At 27.5% G+C, this 21,560-nt stretch overlaps 2 protein-coding genes across 5 annotated transcripts in view; one reads left to right on the forward strand and one right to left on the reverse strand.

Moving 5' to 3' along the window:
* LOC107440563 (WD repeat domain 37) overlaps nt 1-2,508 on the forward strand; it is a 114,324-nt gene extending 111,816 nt beyond the window's left edge. For all 3 annotated transcript variants that reach the window (XM_071178611.1, XM_071178612.1, XM_071178613.1), the window contains exons 11-13: nt 399-533; nt 1,086-1,197; nt 2,137-2,508. In XM_071178611.1, coding sequence (XP_071034712.1) covers nt 399-533; nt 1,086-1,197; nt 2,137-2,289 — 400 coding nt within the window. In that variant the 3' untranslated portion in view covers nt 2,290-2,508. The remainder of the gene's footprint in view (nt 1-398; nt 534-1,085; nt 1,198-2,136) is intronic.
* Nucleotides 2,509-4,545: 2,037 nt separating this feature from the next.
* LOC107440564 (uncharacterized) overlaps nt 4,546-21,560 on the reverse strand; it is a 60,635-nt gene continuing 43,620 nt past the window's right edge. For both annotated transcript variants that reach the window (XM_043050415.2, XM_043050413.2), the window contains 9 exons: nt 20,676-20,789; nt 18,045-18,170; nt 16,166-16,335; nt 14,374-14,416; nt 13,822-13,922; nt 12,252-12,416; nt 8,959-10,825; nt 8,377-8,420; nt 4,546-6,907 (listed from right to left, as the gene is read on the reverse strand). In XM_043050415.2, the coding sequence (XP_042906349.1) occupies nt 6,802-6,907; nt 8,377-8,420; nt 8,959-10,825; nt 12,252-12,416; nt 13,822-13,922; nt 14,374-14,416; nt 16,166-16,335; nt 18,045-18,170; nt 20,676-20,789 (2,736 nt within the window). In that variant the 3' untranslated portion in view covers nt 4,546-6,801. The remainder of the gene's footprint in view (nt 6,908-8,376; nt 8,421-8,958; nt 10,826-12,251; nt 12,417-13,821; nt 13,923-14,373; nt 14,417-16,165; nt 16,336-18,044; nt 18,171-20,675; nt 20,790-21,560) is intronic.

Consider the following 21,560-nt stretch of genomic DNA (forward strand, 5'->3'; position numbering starts at 1 on the left):
TGTGTGGGAAACGTTCGATCTATTTCATAAACCAATAGCAACTACTAAGATTTCCCTCTTTCCCTAAATTAAGACATTTTACGGATTTTACTTTGCAAGATTTTCCCTAACATATAACCAAGGAGCGCAACTTTTCATGTGCACTTTTACTCATTCTCATGACTGCTCTTGTCTAATAATTAATAAATAAATTTTGTACCCTCCTTCCCGACCTATGACCTGTTTTAATCCTTCCACTCGGCAACGACGTTATATATATATATATATTCATTCTTGGATTTCCTCTTTTTTACTTTCTGACTACTCTCATCCCTGTAATTAAATAAGCAATTTTCATTAAAGACAGTATTGGTCAAACCAACAATGTAAATCATGTATGTTTCTATTCCATTCTTTAGCCCTGTAACTTCAGCTACATTTGCTAGTGGTGACAAGGTTGTTTCTGGTAGTGATGACAGAACAGTTAAAGTTTGGGATCTTAAAAATATGAGGTCACCTCTCACAACTATTAGGCTAGACTCGCCGGTTAACAGGTAATTTTATACATTTTAAGTAGATTTAGTTAAGTAATATTTAAGGTTTTAGTTGACTTGTTAGACCTTTGACCATAATGAGAAAGTAGTGTGTAACAGAGCAATTTTCTCCAAAGGTTCAATGCTTAAAGAATTTTTAAAAAAAAACTTAACTAAACATACGTTTTCTTTCTATTTTTTTTTTCTTCTTCACTGACTAATGTTAAATACTCATAAATCCTATTTGATGATGCAATGAATCCTTCTTCTTGGCACCACAACCCACAGCAGGCCTGGGTTGTCCCAACTAGTTTCTTCCAACAGTCTGTCATATGCTTGGTTTTTCCAAATAGTTCAATTTAAATCTTTTCTGAGTCATCAAGCCATCTGACTGGATGAAGGTTAATATCTTCGTATGGTTGTTAAGCCTGTGATCAAAATAAGATTTAATGAAATTTTTTATAAAATATTTAAAGCTTTAAATTTAAACTGTTTGATAGCATGGTTTTAGTATTTCATTCATAATTACTTATTTCTCTTGGCCACCATTTTAAATATTATTTATTTTCACAGATTAGATGTGTCTAATCAGCACATAATTGCTATTCCACATGATAACAGACATGTTCGTTTCTTTGATCTGAATGGAGTGCGTCTTGCAAGATTACCCAGAAGTAATAGACAGGTAATTATTTTAAATTAAGTGCTCTATGTTTTAATCAATCTAATTGATCAGTACTTTTGGGTTTTTATTTATTCATCCATGTTATAATTATTCTTAACAGATTTTTCTAAGAGGCAAATGCACTTCGCATTCAATAAAATAGATTATTTTGCATATTCACTATAGAGGGAAATACGCAAAATAATATAAGAAATTATTAGCAACCTTTAACAAAAAAACACTATGCCGTGGTGAAGCCATTAAAAAGATATTAAAAAAAGATTAATCTATTACAATGGTTTTCAACAATGGAATTTCATGTTTAGGGTATTGCCCCTGAAATACACGGTCGGAAAGTGGTGATTATTTAGAAATCACCCCTTAAAATATACTAACTGTAATAAAAAAAATTCCAAATTGGTGCTCCCGTTTTTGAGTTATTAGTGAGCCTCCAATCAGACTTTCACTCTTTTACTATATATATACTATATTAACATTATATTAGAGCATGTTAATAATTCATAAAACATTACCTCGGCAACGAGGCAACGCAATTTTTCTCAGCATGCTATCCATATTGAGCTATTTCATTGTAACCTAGTGCTATCAATCTGCAATATAAATGCATTATTTTTCCATTTCTTACAAAAGAATTATTGAGACTTATTTTTATTTATAAATTAAACTTGATTCATAAATAGAGCTAGCTAGTCTTGTACATTATATTTTGAGATGATCTCCAAAAGTACTCAGTTTTTTACCATGTCTCTCAAAATCCACCATCTAGAAATATTGCATGTTTTTTAGCTCTTTGAGCAATTTAAAAGGTCTGTTTAAAAAAACAATTCAAAAATCAATGCTGGCAGAATTTACAAAATCAAAACACTCATTTTCTTACCCGCAATTGCTCTTTCTCAGACATTTTTCTTATTATTGCTTCAAAATAATTTTATATTTTAGGGCCATCGTCGTATGGTATGTTCTGTTGCCTGGTCTGATGATGGTCGTAACTTATTTACTTGTGGATTCGACAGACTTGTTTTCGGCTGGCGAATAATAGTCCCAACCAAAGATGATACAAAACTAAGCGTTACCAAGACAAGTAAAGAGTGAAATTAAATTATATTTATTATGCGTTTTCGCTGTGATTCTCAGTTTTGAAATAATTGTTAAATTAAAAGGTTTTGTCCATAACATTGATCAGCATTATATTTGATTTCTTTAGGAGATTTATTGTTAATAGATATGCATTTCTTCTAGAGATTGTTGTAATATGTACATGGTAAGATTATTAGTTGTAAATATTATGCAATAAAGTGTTTTTTGAAATAATTCTTTTCTTTTTAATTTTCTTAGACTTGGGGGATTAGATTCATATTGTAAGTACCTCAAATTACTTATTTCAATAGATAACAGAAACTCTTCTCCATTGTATATTAATTTTTCTGTGTACTCCTGTTAAATAAAGCTTGCTTTTAACAAAGAAAAGATTTCACTAAAATTTTTTCAATTATAACTTCACTTGACAATCACATCAAAATATTATTGTGAATGTGATTATTGCTCCTTTATCATAAAGAAAAATTAAGCCTCTCAGTCTAATTATAGATTTCTTTTTAATTTATGAAGAAAATAATAGAAAATGAATAGGTCTGTATTCGCACTGCTCTAAAATAATGGTATACCACTATACCAGATTGGGAAAAAATATAACCAGGGTATCTCCTACATTTTAGATTTTCAATTTCATGACTAATTCCAAGAATTTTTCATGACTTATTGAAGTTACTATTTTCTCCGACAAAAACACAACAAGAAATTTAAAAAAGCATTATAATAACATAAATTGAAATGATAGGTATAACCAAAACTGTTATACTCTGCATCGTCATATTTAAAGATTTTTAATTTAATAAAAAAAGAGTTAAACAATAGAAAAGCTGAAAAAATACAAAAGCAAATAATTTTTTCTGCAGAATTATATTCTAAAGATACTTTTCTTGTTCATCCAAAAGAAAAGAAATACTCCCGATTTTTCTGTTCTCATTTCGGAATTTAAAAAAACTAGACTGGCTTGCTTCAGCTAGAATTTTAAATTGATAATAAATAACAAAAATTCTGAAATCACAGAAGTTTAAAAGATAATTTGCTCTAGAAATGATGTTTTTTCTTTCATTTTTTGAAAGAACACCATAACTTTTAAAAAACATTTTATATTTTAATAAAATATAACTGTGAGTGGGGGTTTTGTTACAAATTCAGATATTCAGAACACCATGAAATGGGATGGAGGTATTTTTAAATTCCATTTTAAAAATTTGATTTTTCAGCAACCTAAATCCATGACTTTCTAGATGTGCGGATACCCTGCATAATTGTTTCGCGAGGGAAAAAATTTTGAAAGACACATAAATATTGCAAAGTGATTAAAATGATATAAGAAATATAAATGATTTACAGGTAGAACAGACTGCGAAAATAATTGAAGATAATAACGAAGAAATTAATAATTTAATGTCATGTTTTTTTTTCAGAATTACATAGATTGTCAAGCTATACATTTCACAAAGATGTAATAGTAAAACATTAAAAGAAATATAAGCGATGTATAATAATATTAACGCAAATATATACAATATAAATAAGAAAATATTCTGCTCATTGTCAATGTTAAAAAATATTTTTTATTCACAGAAACAAATTTTTGATTGTATCATTGCATTTTTTTCCGTAGCTTACTCTTTTTAAAAAAAATACAATTTTGCCATATATATAAAATTGCATACCAATATATAAATGCACAAACCCCATTTCTTACAACACATAATACCAATTTTTAATAAACAGGCTTACATGTTTTAAAAAATAAATTTTTGAAGTATAAGAAAATATTTTACATTATAAATACATATTGTAACAGTATTCAAAACAGAGAAAGTTGTTAAAACAAAGTACATTTGTTAGATGAATAATCCAAAATGTTTTATATAATATTTCTATTTGTTATTGTTATTTTATAAAAGGCACTTCTGACAAACCATTATAATTTTTAGAGTTTTTTTTTATTAAATAGAAATGTATTATAAAAAAAATTATGTAACTGCTGTTCACACAGTTGTGATTTTGCAGTGTATGGATTTTTTCCAATATTATTGATTTGGTTACCTTTTTTTCCCATACATAATAATTTCAACATCTGATATATGTGTAAATCAAAAATGAATAGGGGTATGAAAATAAACAAAACACTAAGCTATGTCAACACTAAGCTTGTAGCAGAGCAAAAGTACACATAAATGCTTTAAAGGTATGAGGTTTAACAACAACATTACTTATTTCTATTTTTTCTGGTTCCTTACAAATTCAGCCTTTTTTTCTTTTTTTGACCACAAGTCAAATTAGTACTGTTTGTACCTTGGTATAAAGCAGCCAAATGTTAGGTTGCTTTGCTCTCAAATTTTGGTGAACAGAGAATAAGTTAGGATTTCTATAACAAGCTAAAACTATATAAATGTTCATTTTTGGCACTGATTTTATTCTATCTTTTAGCTTCAGAAAAACTTAAGAAATTATTTAATCATTTGGAAGTAAGAACTTTTTCAAAAAATAATGTGAACTTTGACGACATTCATGCACATGTAAAAGTTTACTTATATAGCAATATAAGTAAATGTAGAATCAATTCCAAAAAATTAAGATGTATATGACAAATATATGAAATTTGGTTTAAATATTTTATCAACAAAATTTATAAATAGTGAACTTCATAATAAATAAATGTTACAATTACATGAAATGCTCTTTCTTTGAAGAAAAAAATTTTGCAGCAAAATATTTTAGATATTTACTGCAAAGCTTTATGTGAAAAAATTTAAAACAGCATTTATTTATTGACGAAGTTAAAACAGTGATCACACTAAAGCATGTCACATTTTCCTGTACTTTCCTAAATCCAGCAAAATCACTGTTAAAAGAATCTTTAATTTAATGTATCTCAAAAATAAAAATTTTTAATTGTACAAAAATCCTTATTTTAAATAAAAGGTAACAAGTCATAAGTAATTAATTTTTCAGGATTCTAATGCAAAAGTAACTATAAAAAAGAATGCCAAGTGCAGATATTTATAAATATGCATGTCCATATGTAATGTAAACTTTAACATAACAATGTAAACTTTTTAGATTAAGTTTTAAATAGAACCTAAGCTAAATTAATACATGTTATAGGTAATTATTGATAAAGAAAGTTTTTCATGATTTTTTTTTAAAGAAATAACTATCGTGAAGAAATTCTGCGATATTTAAGAGGAAAAAAATTAAACACATAAAATTTCTTGTTTCAAGCACTGAAGAAAAACATTGTTTTTCAATAAAATCAAATACATAAATGACTTATTTATACAGAAACACAAATGTTGTACATAAAATAATTTACAAAAGGTTATTGATCAGTAAAAAAATACCCGTCTTCAGATTAGGTGGGATAAATAAAGTACTTTTACAACAATATTTAAAACCTTAAATGCAACTTTTTTTTTCATCAAACTGTAGAAAAAATTTGCTGGATAACAATAATGCAGTAAATTCAACAGCAATTGAATATTCCCTGAGTAACTTAAGTAAAATAGTTGACAAGCACTCAACTGAACAAAAATCATAAACCTCATTCTCATTTTTCTAAAAAATAACTAACTACGAACCTGTTTTTTTCTTTTAGTCATGAATCATTTTTAAAAACTTAAATTTTTAGGTTTATATAAAACATATCATTTGAAATTGTACTTTAAAAGAACATACCACAGTTTTGGCCAGCTGTAAGTATGGAAAAATAAAAAATAATTCATTCTACCAAATCTTTAAACAAAGGCAGTTTTCCATAGGAAAACTTTTAGGAAACAGCTTGCTGATGTTCTGATATAGTTTTCAAAAAATCATAACATGTTTTTCAACAATATTAAATTGCAATGCTTCATACAAATAATTTAATGACTGTTTAAAATTAATTTCTTTAATAATAAAAAAAAAGCAAACTCATGAGATATTTTACAAACTTGTTGATCTCTAAAAAAGCATTACCACAACAGCTCACTGTTTGCTTAAGGGTCATGGCAGATAAGGCTCCATAATTCCTTGACAATTGTCATGATCATAGCAATGTGATCAGCATTGTGCACAGGCTACCACCCTTACCTCCTAAACAAGCTGATCCCCATCAATCTGAAGCTAGGTGGGTTTCAAGCCACCTTTGGGGATCGAATCACAATTCTTCACTATAACTGAATTAATCCTAACAAATTTTCTTATCAATCCTCCCAATTTTATAAATCACTTTCAATCATAGAATTCATCACTTTCTATTTCTTATTGATTACTATAAGAAGAAACTGATAATGAAATAAATCTGCCCAAAAGAAAATTGAGTAAAAAATTTTTAGAGGAGAAGCATCTAAAGAATTTCTAATAGAAAAAAATTTTTAAAACTAAATAATAGTTTCATTAATATTAAAATACAATATAACTTATTTAGCTTACAATGTAGTTTTCAGAAAAAGCTTGTTCAACTACTTCACTTTCAGTTATAAGATTCATCAATTTTCCCATCGATTGTCCCAATTTCAACATACATTATCCCGTCACAGCTTCTTCATCTTCAGAACTACTGCGCATAATAACAGATACTGCTTGATAACGCTGAGGAACAATTACATCTTCTTCATCAGAAAATTCATACCTACAAAGAGTAAAGAATTTTTTTGTATTGAAAAGCAACGTAGCTATTAATATGTATAACTATGTGATAGATATAGTTAAATAAATAATCCCAAGAAACTAAAGCGGTAAGATATTATCAACTGATAGAAAACTTCATACGCTTCAAAAATTGAAAGGACAGTCAACATGTTTCAAGCACATCAAAAATATGTGGCCATTTTAAGGTAACAAAACAAAAACAATAAATTTTGTTTAGTAATGAATAATAAGGTAGATGATAAAGTAAGTGATAGGGCGATAAGGTAAGTGATAGATATTTAAGTCTGACACATTATACTTTAGAGCAATCAACTGGTTGGTACAAAAAAGGCATCTCGTTATTATTTTAATTTTAAACAAATAAAGAGAAAGTACATACTTAGAACAACAATAAGATTCTTTCAAAAATTCATATTTCTAACAACCCATGGAGACTAATATTTTTTCTATCCTTTTAATACTTAAACAGAAAGCAATTACTTCATTTCACTGAATTACCATTAAATTAAGATCAATAAGTTAAAAAAGTTTTATTTAATAAAGTTAATAATACAAACATTATCAGTTATTAGGAAAATAGAATATTTGTTAAAAACAATAATTTACATTTAATCAGGAAGAACTTCTAATGTGAAGCTAATATTACCCTCTGAATACAAACGAGTAAAAAAATTATCTATTTTTGATTAATATGTAGTTTTAGAAACTGAAAACTATCTCAATCTTATACTTTTATAAAATATTAACATTTGTAATGCATAATATTCTGTGTTCAAATTTTAGGAAAACTCCAGAAAATGTCAACAACTACATTAATATTGGTGTTAGATAAAATAAATAATATATAAATATAATTAACAGAAGGCTAGAGATAGACTTGACAGATTATAGTTATTATGGTAAGTTTAATTCTGAGCACAATTCTAATAGTTTCCTTTAGATTAGTAAAGACAATTAAAAAGTTTATTACTTAGTTACACTTCCCTTTTTTTTTAATTATTTATTTTTTTAAATTTATTTATTTATTTTATTTTATTTTTGAAATAATAAATTCTGTTTGTAACATATGAGAATTTCAAAGTAACAAGTTTAAGTCTATTTCAAATAACAGAAAGGCAAACTAAATTAAATTATAGCAAGACAACTTTAACACTGTAATCGTAATTTAAAAGCTTAGAATAATTATTTAAGACAAAATACAGTGTGTTTGGAAGTCATGGGGCACTTTTGACAAGTCAACCATCAAAAGTACTCCAGAACTTTACAGACTCTATTCAAATGCAATAACATGTAAATTAAATACAAAAATCTATTCATTTTTCCCTCAGCAAAAAATCCACTAATATTAAATGAGATTTTGAAAATATTTTTAATTACAGTTATTTCATTATCTATTATTAATAATCTTTCATTAATAATTTTTGAAATTATTGATTATTAACTACTTACCATGGCTTAGAGGAATTCATTCTCTTTGAAGATTTCTTTTTAGGCTGAAAGAAAAGATTAATTAGTAATAATAAAATATATCAATTCAACATTTTCTTCACTAAAGGAGATTAATTCTGTCTCAAGAAAGATATCTTTTTGTTTCTCAAATACAAAACGTAGATACATTTTTAATGAGAAATTAATTAAGCGGGATTGACCATTTGTTCAAAGATTATTTTACGCAACATCATTCATTATTTGAAAATTGTTAATTTCTTGATACAGCTTCAAACCCTAAATGGTGTTGCTGCTGTATTTCAGACACTACCACGCTGATTCACTTTTCATTTTGACTACTTATATTATAAAACAAAAGCATTGACAACAAATAATGACAATATCGAGAAAATAAAATTTAAGGAATATTTTGTATTACATTTTTGCACTAATCCAGTAGAGCTAGCTGATATTAAATATTTTCTATAAATTTTTAAGGAATTAAAAAAACTGTTATAATGAAATGATTAATATTATTTTGAAAGAATTAATAAGAAAGCACCTTTCACTCTTAATAACAATTAAAAATATAGTCATAATTACCTTTAAATCAACACTCTCACTTTCAGCATTTTCTTTGATATTTTGCTCATCACTTCGCTGAAGACTTGCCCCTTTCATTGCAGCTAAATGCCCAGTCTCTTCAATTTTGCACAGTTGACTGAGGTAACGAGCACTTTCAGTCTTAGACACATCACTAGGAGGTGATAAAGCACTCTCTGTCTTAGAAACTTCACTGGGTGCTGGCGACTGCCTACCAGCTGTTGAGGAATCTAATACTGAGAGCATTTCAGTAGATGCAGAACAGGATTTGTTAAGAGAATAGCTTTCTACTCCTCTGGAAGGAGAGTCTATACGTGATGCAGATGAAGCTGGTCGGAAATGAGTCTTTGAATCTGAAGAATTCCAGATATCTGAAGCTCTCGAAGCCATGTAAGAATTTCGTGGAGATTCAGATGGTGTGATGCAGCCCTCAATGCATGAAGATACCGACGATTTTTGTATGTGTATGCTTACATCATCATCAGAGTGGTCTTGAGATTGTTCATCATCTCTAATGCCAATGGGTGGAGCAGGTGGTGGATCTCTACGGGGTGGCAACAAACCCTTTCTATTTAGATTACTTTGAGTTAAATCAGATAATGGTGACATAGAAAAATCATTAGGTCTCTCACTGGGTATTTCTTTACTAAATAAATCAGTGAGGAAAGTATCAGAGTCATTTTTTGAAGGAGAGTTCTTTATGGGAGAACAATCAGAAGTTTCTACAACCTGACTAGTAGGAGGAATATTATCTACAGAAACAGATCTAGAGTAAGTTTCCCGAAATTCTTCTGCTGAAATTTCGTTTTTTGGAGAACGAGGAGAAGGTTTTGATTGCCATTTACCCCTCAAAGCAAATTTAAAGAGAAAACTTTTCTTCTTAATGGCTGTATTTGGGGTTGATATATCGGGAGGCGAAGAATTTAAATCTGGTGTTTCTACCATACTAGAAAAGCTTCTATCAGCTTCTAGACTTTCACTGTCTGTGCTTATGTTAGGAGTTTCAGCAGAAAAATCTGACGGATTATCTTTGGAAAACTTCTTGTCTCTATCCATAGTTTGAAAAGGTGATTGCATTTTCTTTTTTTGGGTGCCTTTTATTAGATCAGGCTCATTAGAAATTAGGTTGATTTTGCACATTTGTGTGGAGGTTTTATTATTAACAGAATTAGAATCATTTCTAGAATCTTTATCTGGCTTACTTTTTTCAGATGAATTACATTTTGAATCACTTTGTACATTTTCAGAAAGGTGAAAAAAGGAATTCTTCCTACTTCCATTACTACTACTTCGACTCCCAGCTTTTGAATCAGAGGAAGAAGGACCTGCTGGACTAAGTGTGTCAACTGCTGAGCTTGATGAACTCTGTTCTATTTCCTTATCTGAAGCATAAGTTGCTGGTAAATTAGGACTAATGCATTCTTCACTGTCACTGCTTGAAGGTTCAAGTACTTCTAAAACAGAACATGTTTCTCCACTTTGCCTTAAATTGGGATTTTGCTTGAAAAACATGCGTAAATTAACATCCCTGTTACTCATTACGGATTTAGAAGCACCGGATAAACTGCTGATTTTCATTGCATTAACCTGAGACTGGGATTTAAAATCATCAGCTGATTCTTTGCCTTTGGCAGAGGAATTTTTTAGATCAGAACTCCTTAGACAGTTCTGTCTAGAATCTAAAAAAGGTACAGGTTCTTGTTGGGAAAAAAGTGAATTCACAACATCGGGAGCAGAAAAATCAGATAATGGATTCTGTGCATCTTCATCATTATCACTGTTTGAGCTATCTTCAGAAGTTTCTGGTGTGGATGGAATTGGAGGACTGTGACAGTTTGATTTATCCAACACATGACTAAATTGTGATCTAGTTGAAACAGAAATAAAATCAAATAAGAATAGAATGATAAAGCCTTTAATATTTTTCATGAGCTTTGCGAACAATTTTATGGCATATTATCGACAAATAAAGTTAATAATTTAAATTTACCTTAGATGCATGAAGGAATACTAAAATTTCTGTCAAATTGTATAATACATAGCTAAAAAGACAATTATTTTTTGGAAATAAAAAAAACCTAATATATAATGATCATACACAGTCCAGTCACCACCTAACTATGTGACCATGACCTATTTTTAATGTCAACATGAGATAACCAATCACAAAAGGCAAGTGGCAGCACATCGCAATGGATCGTTAATAAAGAGTGTCTGGTGGAATTGGAAACATTGCAATGCTGACATAATGCAGAAACAGTGTGATTTACCTGATGTACAAAAGGGCATAATTGTTAGCTTTCAAGCTATAGGTGGACGCATTTCCAAAATGGCTAATTTTGTAAACAGTTCACTGTTATTATTTAATTTCAATTTAATGTTTTGAGAATCTGACAATTTACATTATTTTGGTTTTTCTAACTGTAACTTCCTCTTTGTGTTTCTCATATGTAGACCTGTTGGTCTTAGTGTAGTTATGAGTTTCAGAAGGTTTTCATTTTTTATTTCAATTTTTGTGGTATTGCAGTATTGTCTTATTCTACTTTCCATTATGAGCCTCGGGGCACTGTCAGTTTTTGATTTTACCACCGACAGCAGAAAGGCTCCAGCATGTTGGCAGGGCGGTGTGTCTTCTGACAAAATGTCGATTTTGCTGACATGCGTATCTTTAGTTTTCATTTTGCTTGTATTTTTATTTTTACTCCTATAGAAAAGTAACAACCTTGAACTTAAATTCTACATAATGGTGAGTGAGGAAAATGCTTAAGACAAGAAGATCTGACTGATTGTCAAACCATTTTTAACAACACTGACTAAAATTTAAATTGTTTGCAAAAAATCAAGCACCTTTCATAAGATTTTGAAGTCAATGGAGGTAACCCCTAAGAATGACCCGATCAACCTCCATCAACGACCATTTTACTGTGAAACAGAGAGTGGTCTCTTCCAAGAGGTTTTGCCGTGTGTGTATAGATATATATTTAACATGTTAAAAAAAGGCAGCTCAGCCACAATTTATAAATCATCTAGATCTTTGCCATGACTTCACCAAATTACAGCAAATGGCCAAATATCATCAAAGAAATTAATGATTTCGTACAAATTAAAAGCAAAGAAAGAATCTAATAAAGCTGTAGGGATTTTAAGTCATGTTAAGATACATAAACATAATCTCCTTTTTAAATAAATGTGAATGCTTCACATATAGTTTACTAAAATTTTAAAAAACATTTAGAGCATAAGTTGCAAAACAATCAAAGAAAACATAAACAAATAGAAAAAATTAACCTTACCTTAATATATCTAAAGGTTTCTTTCTACCATCAGATAATTTTATCTGCTTCCTTGTTTTCTTCCAACTCTTCTCAACCATCAGTAATCTATTTTCTTCATTTGCCATAACTGATATTAATAACTGAGAGTAATCTTCTAGGTATTTTACCCCAGCATTATTCAACCTTCAAAACAATAGTATTTAAAGTTTGGATCATAAAGAAAAAAAAAGAATACAGAAAAAATTTTCATGTTATTTTGCTCTTTGAAAATAAAATACAAGTGAATAAACTAAAGAAATAACATGATCAAGATTAGTTAATAACTCAGCCTGTAATAACATTATCTTCTATCTATTTATTAATTCTATCTATTTATTAGCTAGAAGTGGCTGTACTGAAAAATTGCAAACCTCATTTCAGTTATAAATCAAAATTTATTGTGTTGCGTTTTTATTTTTTACTTGATAAATCAAATTTTGTTTTACATTTTATTGTTCAGTTCTTTTTACCTGTATCGTATGTTAACTTTTATTTATTTATTTATTTTTTAAAGTAGTGTTTTGTACTTTAGCTCCTTTTAGAATATGTCTTTCAAGAATTTAATTTTTTTTTTTTTACAGTTGTGAAGATGAGTCTGATTCTTGCTAGATAGAGGGCAACACTATCAATGTGTTAAATGCTTGGAAAATAACTTTTTCATTCACTGGAATAAATAAATTCTTTTTCTTTTTTTAAAAAAATACCGATTTTATTTTATGTTTAATTAAGTATTTACCAAGTTTTGGTTATCTTCTACTAGTTTAGTAACACGATTATCGAAATCCAAAATAATTCTACAATCTATCTTTATCTTTTTAACAACTTATAAAACTACAAAACAACTTATGCTGATTTTTACAACTTGTCTAACCTTTCAAACATGACGTCAAATATAAGTGTGAATTGAATTTTGCGTTTAGCACACTAATGCAATTCTTACATAAGTAAATCCATCTAAAACTTTTTAAATTTTTCCTATTTTCCTAATTAATACATTGTTTAGGGTGATAAAAAAATTTGTTAATGATGTTCATTATCATTTTAGTATTATATTTCATATTTCCCTGCTTTGACAATTTAAAAATGTCAATTCAGAAATTTAGTAACGTTTTCACATAATTACAGTTAATTCCAGTCATTATAAATTCTGAAATTCTATATATCTGAAATTCTATATATTTCGAAATTTTATAAATTTCTGAAATTTTATAATATTCTAAAATTTTTAGTATAATGAATCATACCAGTCATTGTAAAATTTGTTTATCTAATGTGAACTGACAACCATGATGGTTGTGGTCTATTTCAAGTCTTTAAAAAAAATTTGACTCAAACCTGGGAAGATTAACTGCCTTTCAAAATTCTTTTTTAGTGTAATTTACTTAAAATTTTGAGAGCCATGGTACATTATATACTCCAGAAAATGAATTGTACACTGATACAAACTGCTACCATAAAAAGAAGAAATGAGGCAAGATAATTGGGGCATTTTTCTGGGTCCTAAAACCAGTAATTACTAAAAAAATTAATTAAAAAAATTTCTTTTTACCTCTCATTACTCCCAGGATCAATCTGAGAATTGCCAACATTCTTAAATAACTGTACCAGTTCCTTTTGCCTATGTTGCAAATGCTTTGTAAAAGTAAGGAGCTGAAAGTTAAAGATAGAAATTTTAAAGCTGAAAGAACAATATAGAAGAAAGTAAAAAATAAAGTAAGGTAATAAAAAACAAAGTAAAAATAAACATTTCATTAAGAATAGTGTTTTCAATATAAAAGTAAGCACAAAGAAATATTGGAAACTCATTCAAGTGAATTTCTGTTTGAAAGTCACCGTTAGTTTAATATTTATTTTTATTTTATCAAAGTGTATTAACTTTAATTTGTAATGATCAATAAATTTTGAATGCATCATTTGCATAGAAATTCTTGTTTTGACATTCTTGATTTGACAATGCATAAATTGCCAAATATAGCAACACTAAAGAACAAATAGTACTAAGAAGGAACCAGGAAGTATTAAGAAGAAAAAATAACTCCCTCTTTTAAAAATACCATACATAAAAGTCAGTATAGGTAATGAAATATTGTAATATAATCACCTCTTTGAAGTAGTTCTTTATTTCAGCATTTTCTTTTTGAAGGCTGAAAAAATATTTGAAAATAATTAATACAAATAAACTAAGTAACAGAAAAAAGGAAAAAAATCTAACAAAACTAACTTTTGATAACTACTGCAGCAAAAAAATAGATTTAAATTCGGAAAAATATACCACATTTAGCAAATAAAAAATACAGCACATTATTAAAAGTTATACAATTTAGCTGCAACAAATGTAGAAAATAAAGTACTGCAACATAGGCGAAATTCTCATTTTTTTATTTACTTATTTTTTCATTATTAAAATTTAGTTATTTTTTTCTGAAGTTAATTTAGCAAAATTGAGTGCAATTTTTCTAGTATTTTTAATAAATATGATCAAGCTAAACAGCAAATTTTAGTATATCTAAGCTATGAAGTTTAAAATATAATTTCATACAGCTTAATCAATCATCCAATTTTAGAATAAAATCAAAAGTGAGAATCTTCTTGGAATTTTTTTTTATTTTCATTTTCAACATAAAAAGTTGTTGCAATTGCAATGTTAGGCCGTTTGATACTTTTTGATTGCCAAGCACAATTATCAAAAACCTTTTATTTATTTACTTTTTTTTTTGGCAACGTAAGTCACCAAAACAAGATAGCCATCACCCAAAACAAAAACATTCATCAATGTATATTTTCTTTTGCAAGGGACACAAGGTTTTCCCTGTTTGCAGTAAATAAACATCTGAAGATGTTTCCACAGACCATATTTTGGACTGCTTGCAACTCATCCATAATGACTTAAAAAGATATCCTTTAATGATTCTGGACTTTTTACTAGTCTCAAGAGACATTTCTAGCTGTCACTAAACATGGAGAATATAAAATAACATTCATCAACATAATATATATATATATATATATATCATGNTTTGTTATATATATATATATATACAATAATTAAATGATAAGTGAATTTTGGTAATTTTATTTTAGCACAAATTTTAAATACTTGGTTACTTTTTGCTTGTGCTTGGCTAACCTAAATGTCCTGATAACTTTATAAAATATTGTATTTACATGAGACAAGTAGGGTATCAGTTATTCAACAGCATCCAAAAATTGCCTAATGTTTCAAGTGCAGTAACAAAAAAAAAATGTTTTTTTACCTTTTAATTTTGCTTTAAAAATTTATTTTTTTTATTTGAAATATTTATTTTTATGCTAAATAGACTATTAAGACTAGCAAAAATAAAAACCCATTGGATCAAAACTTAATTGACTTAAACTTTCTATAATAGATATTTTTTTTCTGAATTCTTAACAGATATTTTTGTCTGAAGATAGCTTATAAAATGAACACTGAGTAAAAGAGTAATAACTAGTAGGGTGGCACTCACAACTACAGTAACTTTGAAAATTAATACATTTGAAAACACTGCACAAAATTGGGTTAAATTACGATATGCAATTATCTTGACAAAATGACAGATCTATTTCTAGAATAAAAAATATTATTCTTTAAAAGTGTAAAAACATACAAGTTATGTACTTTTTTATTTCCTTATTTATTAACAAGTGAAAAAATAGGCATGGACAAAATAAGATACAATTATTTATTTTTCTTTTTGTCAGTTACAAGTTTTTGAGTTCTTAGCTCTTCCCTAAAATAAATCCAGAATAATCCTTTAAATGAAAGATCTTTTGGTTAATCTTATAGCACTTGTAATTAAAAAAACAAAACATTTCTTTTATGAACAATGGTTTATCTGCCACTAAAATTACAATGAAGTATTGAATAGACTTACTGCTGAATGTCAATATTTTGACGTATATTTAAGGAGGCTAAGTTAAAAGAAGACTCCATTGCAGTCAGAAAATCGGCACACTCAATTCTACAGTGTTTCACTGCTAAATCTAAAGGTTTCAATCCACATTCATTTTTAGTCTTCAGGCCACCAACTTGCAGTATCAATGACTACAAAGTAAAACATATTGTATTTTAAAAAATTCAAGAATCAAAAAGATAAATAATTAAAAATTATAAATTAAAGATATTTACATTACTTAATGAAATAAAATAAAAGATTTAGAGATTGAATTCAGTAACTGAAAGTCTTAATGTGAAAGTGAGATTAGAAGGTAGAAGAAATTAAATAAAAAACTTTAGTTGGTATAATTAGTAAATTAGGTATGATGTGTAAATGATTGGTTTTTGCTAACAATTGAATTTTAAAAAATCATTTAACATCAAACCTAAGTTACATACACTAGCGTGTAAAAGTCTAAGTCAAACTCAATATTAAAGATTGTTGAATCAAAATGTAGTACAAATAATGTGTAATTCTTTTTTTAAATTTGCTTAATATATTTATCAACAAGAAAGCAAAGTCAGTGCTTTGAAAATCACTTTAAATCAAATGTAATTTTCATATCAGTCAGGTATTAAATAAAATGTTTTTCATGTTTAGCGGTTTTCGTACAAAGTATTGGATGAATTTCATGGTTTGTAACAATATTTAGTTACAAACCAAGTACAATAATAGAGGTTTTTCATATTTATTGCATAGTACTTTAAATATAAAATCATGAATGATAAATTTTAATTTTATATGTATACTATTAACTTAATATTGACTTTTTATTTATTTATTTATTTTAATAATTTATTCTTATATTACTTGAAATATGAAAAAAAGAAAGAAATTTTCAACCGGGGGGTAAGATTTAAATTTTATAGTGGTCTGAATCACATATTAGCGATCGAACCACCATTTATTCTTATTAGTTGGGTGTCACTTTGAGAACGCATTATAGCGATTGTATTGACAAAGTGCATAGAAAAGTGCTCAAATGTTACAGTGAGAATAATAATTTGATTACTAAGGACAAAAACTCTCTCATCTAAAATTTAAAATCATTTGTGAAGCCACAAACAACTTGTCATGTTAAATGTAAGTATCATACTCTTGAATGAAAATGGATTGACAGCAACTTAACACTGTTTTGCAATGGTTGAATCTTAATACAAATTCTGGACAGTTAAAGTGCAAGACATAATTTGAAAGATAAAAATTGACAAAATTTCTACATTGAAATTCAGTTTTAAAATAATGTAACAAATATGTTACTTTTACAATAACAAATTAATAAAACTCTATATAGTTCCTTATGTTGGTCCAATGTAAACACAATAAAAATGTATTTAAAACCATGAATTTACTAAAAAAAAATAATAAATTCCCAACGTTTAAAATATTTATCAAGTGTTAATCCAAATTATGCAAAAGAAAATAAGGTTTTGGGAAATAAAATACTGAAAAAGAAAATTACTAAAAATGTGTTTTCAAAAACTAAAATGATAATGAAAAATGATTTCATGATAAATTTACACATAAAACTAGTTAATTTAGAAATTACTACTTAAGAAGTCATTCCAATCAAAATTTACAATTAGTGTTATTATTAAATAACAAATACTATATTTTAATTCATGAAGTAAAGACAAGTATTTTAAAATCATGAATTATTAGGTTTCTGGTAAGGGCTGAAATTATAAGAAACAACAACATAAATTTTTTTATTAAATGAAGTATTAAAAATTCTTATCTTTTTTACTTCAAAACTTAACCATAAACCATACCACCAATTTAACACTACTACAAATTCTCAAAGCACAGTTTTTACCTTAGCACAATTTATGTGTCCATATTTTGAAGCTAAATGTAAAGCTGTATTTCCTTCCGAGTCAACAATGCTAGCATCAAGATCTTGTGAAGTCATATAATTGAGAAGCCACTCAACAATAGCATACTAAAAAAAAAATTTGCTCCATTAAGTATAAAGTATTGCAGTAAATCCAAACTTATTAATGTAATAAAACTATAATTTAATTCTAAACATCCCTGCTCCATTAAGTATTAAGTATTGCAGTAAATCAAAACTAATTAATATAACAAAACTATAATTTAATTCTAAAAATGCAGGTATGAAATATTTTCAAAAGATACATTCAATGATACCAAACTTGACAACGCCAAACCTCACCACACCCCTTTGAGAGAGGCTGACAACTTCAAAATCTTAAATAGAAGTCCATTTTTTTATCACAGCTTTACATTTTCCAGAAAAAAGTATCCTAATTTGAAAAAAAAGTTTAAGTATTTTTAGTTCAAAGGTGACTCTGTGTAATTACAAAATGAATATAAGTATGAAAATTATTTAAAATAGAACCTAGAAAAAATACATGTCAGCTTGGAAAAAAATAAAAAGGAGACTTGTTTAATATCTTAATGACACGAAACTCAACCCTCTCCCCAAACAAGGCACCAACTCCAGGAGTTATCCCAGCTCCATGGGCCAAGTTTTGTCACTGAATGCATATTTCATAATGAATAATTCATACCAGTATTTTCAGATTTTCAATCTGATTTGTTTATACAGTAGAGAGCCGATTATCCGAACTGCTCAGGACCGAACATGGTTCAGATAATGAGAAGTTCGGATAATAGGAAAGCTGTTTAAAATCTAGTGTACATGATTATTATTTATGCACTAACTTCCCTTTGCACCTTTTGAAGGCTTAGGACTGGTAGTACTATCTAAAATAGCTTTGGAGTGCTTAAAAGTTTTTTTTTCTTCAATTTTTAAATATTTTTAATTAACTTTTTTTCATTTTGAATTATTTTTATCATATTTCAGTTTTTTATAATTTTTTTTGTCAATTACTGATTTTACCACATGTTTCGTTATTTTCCATTGCAAAAGAAATCCAGCAAAGATTTCGTTTCAAAGAAGAAGCGTTTTTTCAGCAGCCATATATCCTTATTCTTTTTAAATAAATCAACTGAACTGGATCAACATCATTTTGAAGTTCTAGCCAATTCATTGCAATATCTAATGAATTGCATGCTTCTATATGAGAAGCTCCACTATCTTGAACTTGATCACTTACTTCTTCCTCTTCGTCTGTGGAGTTCCAATTTTCATTCAAAATTTCAGCAACAATTTCATCATTTTCATCCGAAAGATCTACTGGTTCAGAAACTTCAGTTTTTCTGTTACGAATTTTGATCCAAGATTTATTATTCCAAGCACTGTAATCACTAATCATTAAACATAAGTGACAACTACCCATTCCCCAATTATAAAACTTCAGCACTTATCTATTCATAAACTCCTTCTGCATTCCAACCATTGTAGACTATCAAAATGAAGCTCGCATTCTCGGAAGATAATTTTCAGTTGTATCACCATACATGTATGTATGGCTGCTATAAAAAAAACTGCTAAAAAGGTTGTAAATTAAATATGGTCTTCGGATGTAGGGGATATTATTTATTCTTCTTAATTTAGAAAAATTATCAAGAGGTTAAAAAGTATTCTAAACTTTAAAAAAAAAAAAAAAAAAAAAAAAAAAGAATTTAGACATTGTTTGGATAATTGGACATTCGGATAATAAGGGTTCAGATAATCGGCGCTTTACTGTACTTCAAGATATTTTTCTGTTTTCGTGTATTTTGGAAAACTTACACATCCATTGACTTTTAATGATACCTAAGATAATTTCCAATAAATATTTGTTATTTATTTATATTTCATTCAATAATATTTAAAAAATGTCTAAAAAAATAAACTTCAATATATTTTTAAATAATGTAATGATTTTGAACAACAAAAGGAGAATTTGAAAGAAATTGCAGCAATTGAGTTGAATTAAAATTTAGAAAATATGACTATGTACAGTAGGAAACCGATTATCCGGAACGATCGGGACCATCGCTATTCCGGATAACTGATTTTTCCGGTTTTCTGAATCGCTACAAAAAGTCGTTTTTTTTATCGTTAAACCCAACTTAAAAAAAAAAATATTTGGAAATAATCTTGAAAAAACGAAGTAATACACTAATAATTATTTACAAAATGATGCTAGGGTAAACATCTTTCAAAAAAGAAAGAAAAATCCTAAAATCTTACGAGGAAAAAAAAAAATTTTTTTTAAAAAATAGCGGGAAAATTTATCGAATTTCGTTCCGGTTTTTTGGTTTTCCGGTTTTCTGATTTCCGGATAACGGGTTCTGTACTGTACTAAAACTTTCCTTTTTACCAGCTTAAAACTAAAAAGAATTTTTATTTCTCATAAACTATTTAATTCTGAGTCAGAACCATATAAAAGGAAATAAATTTCATGAAATTCTGGTTTATTAAAATAATTTAGCACTTTTCAAATAATTAAAAGCAACGCAAGTCATTAAAAACTTACTAACATTTATATATAATTATAAATAATAGAATTCATTTTATATATGCTTTACTTACCTGACCATATCTAGCAGCAATATGCAAAAGTGATCTGGAATTTGCTTGTGGCAACAACTGAGACTTGCTTGCAGTGTTGTGGATCAGCCATTGAACAGCCAATAGACTACCATGCTAAAAAATTAAAAATAAAAATAAATTATTATATTATATATATACCTAAAACCAGGGTTTGGTTTTTGACGTCAAAAAGTGGTTTTTGACATCAAAAAGTGGTTTTTGACATGACAAGAGTATAATACTGGTTTAAACCGTCAAAAACCCGTCAAAAATGTCAAAAACTGAAGTTTGCCAAGAAAATATATAAACTTCAAAACTACCAACAGTTGCCATGCATTATATTGAAATTTAATTATACTATAGGTAATCAGCAGGTTTTAAAATATTTTTTAATTAAAATTAAGGTAAAATAACAGATTTAAAATCTCAGAAATTTATATTCAAATGCATGTGCAGAAAAATTTTGCACAAAAATTGTTTAAATATTTATATTTTGAAAAAAAAAAATTTTTTTTTTTTTGATACTTAAGAAAATTAAAAGTTTATTACTATGCATTTTTGACATATAAGGAACATATAACTAATATTTATAAGGAACTTACAAGTTATGTTGTATAAATACAAACTTGATATAAGATACAAGTGTATAAAAATTTTTTTTTAATGTTATACCGAATATCTTTATTATCCAGTATGTTAATTTGAATTTAAAAGTAGTTATATTTGTGAATAATGATAAATATAATTCATATTGTTTATTATATTTATTTATAATTATTACACTTATCATTTTAAAACAATTTTTATCTCTTAATTTTTTTTTCTCCACTTGTATTAAGAATACAAATAATGCATATCTTGAAAGCAAGAAGTAATTATTCAACA

Source organism: Parasteatoda tepidariorum, chromosome 3 (assembly GCF_043381705.1).
Source record: "Parasteatoda tepidariorum isolate YZ-2023 chromosome 3, CAS_Ptep_4.0, whole genome shotgun sequence".
In the NCBI taxonomy this organism is placed as follows: domain Eukaryota; kingdom Metazoa; phylum Arthropoda; class Arachnida; order Araneae; family Theridiidae; genus Parasteatoda; species Parasteatoda tepidariorum.